The following is a 10,384-nucleotide window of genomic DNA, read 5'->3' on the forward strand; positions in this document are numbered from 1 at the left end:
GGAATAAGCCCAACGACACGGGGGATGGGGTTGGGACTGGTGTCTGAAGACAAAGATAGAAGGGCACCTGTTTCACAGGCAGGACAGCGCAAAGATGACTGCCCAGCCTGGAGGCTCACCATTTCGATTTCCCCCAGAGATCCCAGGTCTCTGGGGGGCGCTTCAAGCCCGGCGGCGCTGCAGAAACCTATTCCTTCAGCTCTGCGGGCCTCCGACCTGCGCGGTTCTCTGTGGCCGGTCGCTAGGCAACAGGCCCCGCTCACAGCTGCTGCCCGCGAGCCCTCTCCTGGCAGCGCCCTGACAGTACATCCGGCTCAGCAATGCCAGCCGCCTTCCAGAACTTTCTCCCAGCTTATGGCCAAGCCTCAGTCGTTAGGGATGAGCTGTGCTGCTTCTGGCTGCGTTTCTCTTCCCATCCTTTTCTGCCTGCACCTGGCAGACTCTACTCTTCCAAGACCTGGGCTGGGCCAGCCTATGAGGAGAGGAGTCTGGAGAGGTGGGCAGGCAGACTGCGTTGAAGATGTTGGCCCCAGAGCAGTAGGGAGCCATAGAAGGTGTGTGAGCAAGGCAGCAACATGAGCAGATCTGGTGTTTCAGAGCTCATGCTGCAGGAACAGGACATTCAGGGAGCACAGACTGGATTGACTGGAAAGGCTCCAGGGAGCAGGGGTCCACTGACCCCTCCGAGGTAAGCATGCATGGTGAGAACACACACGCAAGGACAAGCTGGGGCTATCAGAACTGGGGCTTCATACCAGGGGTAAGGGAGGAAGACTTCAGGTCTCCAACCCAGCCCCACGGTTGTCTTTTCACCCAGGCTGGCACCCTCAAGGTTCCAGGAAAGATGCTAACTAGCCTCCAGAGATTCATCAGATCACAGGCCTATAGAACTGAGCAATCCTCCCCTTTGTGGAGTCCTGTGGACATGGACTCCAGCAACAGGTCACTGCCCTTCTCAGCGAGCCAGAGCTTCCCATCTCAAACCCCACGGGCTAAATAAACATCCTGTTTCCTTGCACTGGTCTGGAATGTGATGGGAGTCCATGCAGTCAGATTCTCATACCTCTCTGTGTGCGTTGATCGGAAATACTTTGATTAATGGATCTTGGTTGAAAAACCTTTCAAAACATGGAGTCTACATACAATAAAATAAAGTGTTTGAAAAAGTAGGGGCACTGATTCAGCCATACTTGGCCACATGGACAGGCCAGGGTCCAATGAGGGCAGTGGGAGTGAGGTCACCTGGAAGCCAGGGCTCCTGCAGTGCTGTGGACCCAGGAGTGCGGGGAGCTTCTGCCTCAAAGCCAGGCTAGTCCAAAGTCACATCATCAGGTCCAGGTCCAAGGCTGACCTACAGGCCTCGGCACGCTTAGGTCGGCCCCGCTGAAAGAACCGTCTATAAAGCAGTAACTGAAACATTCCTATGACTGTATCCTGCTCCAGTGCCTTCCAGCAGAGCAGGCCCAGGCCCAGCCACCGCACTAATGTTGGGAGAACAGGCGAGTATCGCATCTCAGCAATTGTCCTGCCACTTACCCTATGAGGATGCTGGGACACCCCTGCCTAGCGGCCAGGCAGGAAACATGTCGCCCTGTTCTCTTGAATGCCAGTCCTTTCCTGGACAGAGAACAGGACATAATCTCTCACCCAGAATCCTTCACTCCAGGTCCCCTACTCTCTGCACACACACACCCCACTGGGAGTGCCTACTTTCACCTTCAAGATGGCGTTAAGACCCCAACTTCTCCAGAAGGCTTTCTCTGACCACCCCCACAGCTGGGTGAGGGAAAGTAAAAGAAATCTTTATATTTGGGGTCTGCATCAGATTTCCTGAAAAGGTCTCCACTGCTTAAAAAAAAAAAAAAAAAAAAGTGGTGGTAATACCAATAATAATGATAGTCAAAAATCTGGTAGCTTGGCCCAAGCCTCTCGCTAACAGAGGCAAAGGGAGAGGGGAGGTAGGCTAGGGAGGGACCTGCCAGGCCCCGACCTGACCCCTTACCCAACACCTTCCACAAGGATTTCAAGAGAGAATAAATCTGCCACGACAATTTCCATTGCTTATTTTATTTCAACAGTCAACTGTCCCCAGAGAAGAAACGGATACAGAGATGATTTAGAAGCACCATTCTACTCTCCGAGAACTGCATCAGTGCTTATGAACAGCCTACTTTTTAAAGTCGGCAATCGCTGTAAAAATATCAAATAGTCAAACTTTAATGGAGTTTTTTTAAACCAGAAATGATGCCTAGAGTGGCTTCAACTTTTGGAGGGGAGATGAAGCAGCCCCAGCGGTCAGAATGCTTAGCGAAGCCCCTTGAAGAAGGGGCGAGGGGCGGTGGCCAGGCAGCCCACTCGAGCCAGAGCGGCAGGGAGGGACACTGCAGAACCCGCTGTCAGCGCCCGGAGCCCCGCTGCCCACACCGGCCACCTGGATGTGCTGGGGGCTTGGTGTCTGTGCTGCCCCCAGCGGGGACCACACAGAGGCAGAAGCAGAAGGCTGAATTAGACCGTGCCCCCTGTCCTGGAGCGGGGCCTGAGGAAATCAAAGACCGTATCCGGGAGTGAGTTTAACAACAGAACCACCCAGACTCGGTTAAATTCATTCCTAAATGTGAGCTTCCACCAGCCCCGCAATCCTCAGAGCCCTGGCCCTCCCCTGCTAACCATCCTCCACGCTCCTGGTCAATCCCACATCTCAGGGTTGAGAGACCTTCAGAAATCACCCTCCTCCCTCCTGTCTTGAAATGGAAATTAACTGCCATTTTATACCTCCCACTCTCCTTCCTCCCTACACATCTCCGAACACGGACAAGAACATCATTGCTGTAACACCCCCAAGCCCCCGCCCCGCTGGCCCGAGTGCCTGGGCCTAGTCGGACGGCTCCTGAGAGGGCGGCTGGCTGGGCTCACAGGGCGGCGCTTCTGGCACCTCCGCGTCTTGGTCCTGGTCATCTGTGAAGGACAAAGAGGAGGAGCTGCATTTACTAAGAGGGGGATGACCTACTTCCAGATGTAAACTTTCCATAAGGCATTCTCACCATTCCCAGCCCCCGTGGAGAACGCCTTTGCCTTTCCTTTGCTAGGTGTCCAGACACTGGCCGCCCAGCCCCGGCCCGGTGACACGGACTCCAGCTGGGTGGCGAGAAGCAAGCCACCCCGCAGCTCTGAACCTCCGCGTCTTTCTGCCCCGCAACACCACGTCAGCAAGGGGAGGAGGGGAAACCGTCAATAAGAACGACCGCCAACACCGTCCTCGGGTTCGGGTTGTTTAGTCCTCAGAAGCACCTGCTGCGGCAGGGACCATCAGCCCGCTCGGCAGAAGGTGGAGCTGAGGCACAGGACTGGACGGACTTGCCGCAGGTCCGCTAAGTGCCGGAGCCAGGACCCACGCCCAGGCTGTCTGGCTCCGCGGCCAGCGTGCTTCCAGCCACACACCATCCCTCCAGCCTGGGGACCCAGGCGTCTCCCATGCAGCAAGTGGCCAACAGGCCTCACTTCATTTTCCTAAGGAGCCTCAGGAAAAAAGGAAAAAAACGTCCTAGAACGTTTAACACGGCAAGAGCCCTCAAAAGAAAACCTAAAGCATTTTTCCATCCAAAATGTCAGTTGATGTCCCAGTAAGCCTGTGACAGGATCCATTTTTCAGACGAGAAGACAGGCCTAGCCCCGGGTCTGTTTCTCTCCACAGAGAGGCCTGGGGCAGAGCAGGCATCCCTAGCAGCCCCGGCCCCGCTCCAGCCGCTGCGCCAGGCTCGGCATCTGCTCGTTCCCTGGCCAGAGAGGCCCCAGCCCAGCCAGAGAAGCCTGGCACCCCTGGTCTTCTGAACACACCGCGCGTGCCATCCTCCACATCTCTGCCCACAGGCGCTGATAAGGGGAGGGAATTAGCATTGCACCCAGAGCCAGAGAGAATTCTGCTGAAATCCAAGGGCTGCCATCTGCCATTTACATATGCGAGAACCTCTCTGGGTTCCACTGGTTTTCTCACCTGCGATTGGGGACCCCCCTCACTTAGAGATTGGGGACCTCCCTCACTTAGATGCTTGCAGATGGAATAAAGGGATGGGTGTAAGGAAAGAGCTCACCCCTGGGCCCAGTGCATTTTAAATTCTGCTCTCCACTTCCCTTCTCTATAGAATAGGCCCCCTTCCTCCAGGAAGTTTTCCTGGCTCCCCAGAAGTTGGCGGACTGGAGCCCACTTACCAGTGGCTTCCTTGTCTGTATCAGACAGGACAGTGAGAGAGAAAGACGCAGGTGGCGGCGGCGGCGGCAGCGGCGGCAGGAAGTGGAGCGCAGACAGGAAGCCTGGCGGGAGGAACTGAGGCTGCGGCGGCTGCGGCGGCGGCGGCGGGTAGTAGCTGGGCTGGAAGTCTCCCACCGGCTCGGGCACCTGCGGGCACACGCAGCAGAGAAGCCAGACAGGCTGGTCCAACAGGTCTGACTCCTCAATGGGGGGGGGGGGTCCCCAAGGGGTAGATTCACCTGTGCGGCCCCCGCACCTGGGCACAGGGCACTTGGGACAGGGTGTTCGGCAAATACCCACCAAATGATTAAGGCAAGAAGGAATTCAGGCACATCTCAGGTGAGCCTGGGGAACAGCCACACAGTCACACTGAGCCCTTCTGTATATGCGTAGACCCGGGACCTCCTTCCACCCTTATGACCCCAGGAGGGAGGTTCTAGTACCCTCCTCACAATAATGACGACAGTGTCCGTGAGGTGAAGCTTCGGGCCCAGGGCCACAGAGCTGGTAAGCGGCAGAACTGGATTGTCTGTCAGACTCCACTGCCCCGTGCTGCGGAAGGGTCCCAACGCATCCCAACCCCTCGTGGTCCCTTTTTCTGTACAGCTAAGGACTTAGACTTGAGAGTCAGGGGGACTTTGGAGGCCCTATTCCAACACAACAGGAGAAGAGCTGGGTGTGGTGCAGCCGTTCCCAAGGCAAGGGCAGCTGGGAGACCTCAGCAAAGCAGCCTCAGTGGGCAGCCCTCCATGTGGCTGCTCCTTCTGAACGTGGAAGCCACGCTCATGCCACAGGACCCTAAGGCTGGAATGGGGGCATCTGGAGTGAGGACTACAAAGCTCAGAGCCAAACAGAGAAAGACATGAACGCAATAAAAAATCATAATAAATTTCAGATGTAGTTCCTCTTATTTACTTCGGCATCCCGAAACTTCAGAGCACTTTACAAGCTGTGTTCTGGAGAACCCTAGTGTCCTATAAGATGTCTTATGTGCTCTTAAAAGTGTTCTTTGACAAGGGAGTTTGAGAAACCCCACGCACTGCCCCCACATCGGTGAGTCACACATGAGCACATTAAAGCCTTGAGGCAGTCTGCAAAAATCTCTTTAGATTAACCCAGCATTTCCTAACAAGGAAGGGAAGAAAGCCCACCTTCAAGTATCTACTACGTGCCAGACCCTGTGCCAGGCACTTTCCATGCATTACACATTCTCCAATCTGTCAATGGCCCTATGAGATAGGTAGTCTTTCCCCTACTGTCCAGGCTGAGAACCTGAGTCAGACCCTCAGAGTTTAGATGGCTTCCCCAGGCCATATGGCTAGTAAACAGCGGAGGTAGGATTGGATCCCAGGTCTGTCCAACTCCAAGCTTGTGCTGTTTTGTGGGAAGAGAACAGAGAAAGTGAAGAAGCAGCAAATGGGGCAGGGACAGGAATAGGAGGCTGAAGACATCTCTGGGGAGTATCTCAGAGCCCAGAGCCCAGGCAGGGGGCAGCAGGACAAGGATGAAAGCAACTCATAGGCTCTTGGGTTTGAGACAGCTTCAGAAATAAATGCCTGATCCTCTATCCAGACGTGAAGGGGGTGGGAAGGGGGATTATTAGTGCTTTAATTCCAAGCTGCTCAGCCAAGTCTCTCCCTGGATCACAGCTCCTGCCTGGGGCCTGTGGTGGCAGCTCAGGCCCAGATAAACCAACTGAGATCACACTCTTAACAAAGGCCGTCTGGCAAGCCTGTCAATCAGAGCTCTACCCTGGACGCCAGGCTCCATCCAAGCTTCTGTGTGAGCAGACGGTGGGTGCGTGCTCCACTTGGCCAGAGCCCCCTCTTTGTGTGAAGGCTGGAGGCGTCGTGCTCTCCTTGGGCTGCAGTGGGGTGGCCAGCACCCACAGAGTTCAGATATGGCAGGGGTGGTGGTGAGAGTCAAGGGCCATGTTTGCTCTGCCTTTGCCTGACAGACATACCTCGGGGAGTTCCAGGGCTCCAGAGTTGGGGTGACTGCTCTATTACTGACCAGCTATGTAATTTGAATACCTGGCCCTCCCTGCCCAGTTCTGTGACCATGAACAAATACTTAGCTTCTCTGAGTCTTCTTCCTCTACTCCAAGTGGGGTGGCACAGTGTACCCTGATGGCTCACAGAAGGGTCAGTAGGCACCCTGGGAGAGTTTTCAAAGTCTTTTCCCTTGAATCAATGGAAAATGACTTACGTAAAACTTTACAATGTCTAAAACAGACAGAAAAGGTGCTGCCGGGGCTGCAGCTGGAGTGGGGACCCAGCGCCGTGTGCCTGACCTGTGTGGACACATCTGGGGAGGCATCCCACTGGCTCCGCTCTGCAGCTAAGACTCTTAGTCGGGATGTAAATGTCACACGTTCCTTTCTTCTCAATCACTTTCGCCATTAAACAAAGAAGCCTGCTCTGTCCTCACTCCGCCCAACAGAAACATCCCAGAGTTAGGCATTTAGCTCTGAGGGGGGAGGAAAGGTAATGGTGGTCTATGTTTCCGTGAACGTGAGCTGCATTAGAACCGACCTGCCGCACAGGTCCAGCCCGAAGGGCCGAGTCAGGACTGGTTACCCAGGCCTCTGACTATCCTGCAGTCCTGACAGACCTCAGGGTTGCCAGAAGGAAAAGGGCTTTTAACTACTCTAGTCTGGAAGGAGCTGGTAACCAAGGCCACAAAACCTGGTCACCCCGACTTGCACCTCACACAACAGGGACGGCCTGACTCTTACTTACTCAGTATTCAAAACTCCAAGCTTAAAGAGCACAGCAGTTAGTAAAGGACCAGTGCTCTTACAAAAAGATTAAACCTCATCCATTCTTTCAATGAGTATTTCCTGAGGTGACAGGTATTTGGGGGAAGGTTTCCCTACTTTTCATGACTAAGCTTCAATTCCTCCAGAAAGCCGCCTGAAGTCTCAAGTGGCCCATACTTTGGGCAGGGGACCTACATCTGCTCCGGGCTCTGCCCTCGACTGTGGTGCCAGGACAGTGAGACTTCCCTCCTGGTGCCCAGCAAAATGGAAGCACCCTTCCGGCCCCAGCATGCCGTGAGTCCAGGCTGACAGTCACTCACTCAGTGGGTGGTACTGTGCGGCTGTCCCCCAGGTTTATCTGAGATGTGTCTGCGTTCCTTCTTGTCTGATCCCCCAGCCCTGAAAAGCACACACCACAGCCCAGCCAGCCAGGCCAACCTGGTTACACGCGAATGGACTTGCCTACACGTGTGCGCTCTCAGAGGTGCGTGCTGCACAAGGTCAATGCTGTATCCGTGCCGCCAGTGCTCGGGGCCTGGCACAGACTGGCCCATGGGTTTGCTTCCCGGGACTGAGGATCCCTAAGAGCAATAGGGCATCTGGGATAAGGAGGAACCGGGAAAGGAATGGGGATGGGACTTACCAAGGCTCCTCCATGGAAGTGGCTGCAGGACACATGCCGGAAGCCCCGCTGCAAGGGGATGCCCGGAGTTGGGGATCCATCCTGGTAGCCCAGTGGGAATGGGCAGTAGGAATGCATGTTGGAGCAGCTGGGATACAGCTTGGAAGGCTCTCTCTCCAGGTACTCGGACCCCACCACACAATCTGAGCTGATGCTCAGAGGAAGCCCTGAAAAGGTAAGCAAAGAAGGAAGTGTTAAAAACACACACAGCTAGAGAAAAGAACATCACATCACTGTACAAAGGAGCAGTACAACACTCAAAGCCACTTACAAAGAACTCCCACATCCATTATGCTTTTGATCCTCCCTGCTTTTTAAGCCCTTCAGCCTCGTCCCACTGCTCTTAGAACAAGTCCTTGGCACAGCCATAAAGCCCCATGAGGCCTGGTTCCTGCCTCCACTCCAGCCTCCTCAAGCACTGTAACCTAGCAGCTTCTCCTTTCTCATGAACCTCAAGGCCTTTGCACATGCTGTTCCCTCAGTTTAGAAGGCTTTTGCCCCCTAACCCCACTGTGCCTCAGTAAGTCCTCAGTACTCAGCTCTTGCTCTTCCCTCAGACCACAACTAAACCATCAATTATTAGAGCTCTCTACATTGATTTGCACAATTCCTTGACCAGCACTCTCCCTTCCACAAGGACAAGATCTTTGAAGACAACAAATGTGACTTTTCCCCCTTCACCTTTTCATCACTAGTGTTGGGTCACAGCTAGGTGCTCAGTCCCTGTTGAGATGGAACAGAGAAAGGCACTGAGTCTGTAGAAAGGTATCTTCTAGAATTGCTGTTTCAGGTCTGTCTTCCCCCTCTAGTTTCCTGGGAACCTAAATTCTCCTAGAATGTCCCAGAAGGCAGAAATGGCCTTCAGAGGGCATCCAGGCCAATCCCCTTAGCACAGAGGGGAGAGACTGCCACAGAAGGAAGGGGCTTGCCTAAGGTGACCGAGCAGTCTCCCAGTCTCCTGTGCTCTTTCTACTATACTGCCATAGAGAAAAAAAAAAAAAAAAATCACGTGCCTGCACCCCAAAAGAGCCTCAAATCTGTATATGACTTGAAACTGTACTTTTAATACTGAAAATCACCAAGACATAAGGAACCATGTAATTTACACATATGGTGGGAAGGGAAGAAAAAGAGGCAATGTATCACTTGACTAACTCTTCTCCAGGGGGCCTCAGAGAACTGCCTCCTTCCCACTCCCTGGGAAAGGGCGCGAAGGGGTGCGCAGACGCATTGGACCAGGGCCCTTCCAAAGGAAGTTGGCTGGGAGGAGCCTCCAGCGGCTGGAAAGGGAAGAGTGCGCAGGCGCACTCACCGTTGCGCAGGCCCGCCCACAGGGGCGTCTGGAAGAAGGCGCCACCAGCCCAAGAAAAGGGCGGGAAGAAGTGCGCAAGTGCAGTAGGGCCGTCTTGCTAGGGCGTCTTCCGGGAGGAGGAGCCACAGCTAAGGCGATTAGGGGCCATTTTCTTTCTCCCAAAACGGAAAGGCGAGAAGCTAAATGTTAAAAGCCACCAAAACCACCCATTCCGTTCTAGCTTTCTTTTTACCTTTTTGCAAAATGGCCCCCAACCCAAATAGAGAACGGTTCCCCACAGCAAGAGTACCTCTGAAAGCATTTACCCCACCCACCCCCACCCCAAGGGCCCATCCCTGCACCATCCAGGGTGGCCTGGGCCGCCAGCGCAGGGCACGGGGAGGCTGCAACCCGGAGAGGCATCACAGGCAGGGCGAGGCCACGCGGGGCCCGGGAATCTTACCGAAGTCGGTGAACGGCGGGCTGGGCACGGTCCGCAGCGGCCTGCGCAGCTCCAAGCGGCCGGGGTAGCCCTTGCCTGCGGCCTCCGCCCCGAGCTGGGGCCCCACAGAACTGGGCATGGCCACGGTGGCTCGTTCGCTCAGCCCCACGTGGCCGCGGCTGCCCAGAACTGGCTGGAAGGCGCTCGGGCCGGGGCTTGGGCCCCGCGGGGGCCTCTCGGGGAAGCCCGCGGTCACGCGGCACTCCGGGCCTAGCTCCCGGTCTTCCGAAACGGCCAGCGGAAGCAGCTGGCGGAGGCTCGAGCCCGGGGCAGCGGCCGCAACCCCGGACAACAGCTCCAGCCCCTGCGCGCCGAGGGCCATCTCCTGCTCCTCCTCGGAGGCCTGCTTCTTGAGCACCTTCTGCGCTGCCATAATCTTCTGGCGCTCGGTGATCAGGTAGCACTTCTCGCAGGTGCACTGCTTCCAGCGGCACTTGCCCGCGTGGCCCTTGACCGGCACCAGGAAACCATGGTTCCGGCACCGCGAGCACTTGGGGGTACGCAGCATCTTGTCGGCCAGCTTGGCGGGGTCTGCCTTCATAGCACAACCGCCACCTCTGGAAGCTGCGGAGCGAGTGCAGCGAGGACGAGCGGCGCCCCACAAGTCTCTGGTGCTGGGGACTTGGATACATTTGTAACAAAATGGTTCTCAGTAGGTCCCGGGAGCTGCACCGGACCCTTGCATTTTCCCTCCTTTTTTGGAGTGCAAAATTTGGAGACTGTGTGTGTCTTGATTAACTCCATGCAACGGATTGGGTTGAATAAATTCTTCATGGAATGCTATTGCATGTATGTCATCTGGGTTATCTGAAGTCATACCCATTTAATTTTCCAAACTTTCTATTCCTGCCACACCATAGACAGAAGGTATTTTTGTAACTTCAGAAGAGGCGGAGTGAGAT

At 55.2% G+C, this 10,384-nt stretch overlaps 1 protein-coding gene across 1 annotated transcript; it reads right to left on the reverse strand.

Moving 5' to 3' along the window:
* Positions 1 to 1,870: 1,870 nt before the first annotated feature.
* DMRTB1 (DMRT like family B with proline rich C-terminal 1) lies at positions 1,871 to 10,023 on the reverse strand. Its single transcript, XM_040626596.1, has 4 exons — positions 9,444 to 10,023; positions 7,651 to 7,856; positions 4,207 to 4,393; positions 1,871 to 2,955 (listed from the first exon to the last, which is right to left on the reverse strand). The coding sequence occupies exons 1-4, from the start codon at positions 10,021 to 10,023 to the stop codon at positions 2,873 to 2,875; spliced, it is 1,056 nt and encodes a 351-aa protein (XP_040482530.1). The 3' UTR covers positions 1,871 to 2,872.
* Between the last annotated feature and the right edge of the window lie 361 nt (positions 10,024 to 10,384).

The sequence above is a fragment of the Ursus maritimus genome, unplaced genomic scaffold (genome assembly GCF_017311325.1).
Source record: "Ursus maritimus isolate PB19 unplaced genomic scaffold, ASM1731132v1 scaffold_12, whole genome shotgun sequence".
Classification (NCBI taxonomy): domain Eukaryota; kingdom Metazoa; phylum Chordata; class Mammalia; order Carnivora; family Ursidae; genus Ursus; species Ursus maritimus.

Excerpts from the sequence above, each read along its gene's own strand:
- DMRTB1 (XM_040626596.1), bottom strand. The coding sequence starts at position 10,023 with ATGAAGGCAGACCCCGCCAAGCTGGCCGACAAGATGCTGCGTACCCCC. Across the intron at positions 7,857-9,443 it reads CCCGCCGTTCACCGACTTCG|GGCTTCCTCTGAGCATCAGC; the intron begins GTAAGATTCCCG and ends TTACCTTTTCAG. Across the intron at positions 2,956-4,206 it reads TACAGACAAGGAAGCCACTG|ATGACCAGGACCAAGACGCG; the intron begins GTAAGTGGGCTC and ends TGTCCTTCACAG.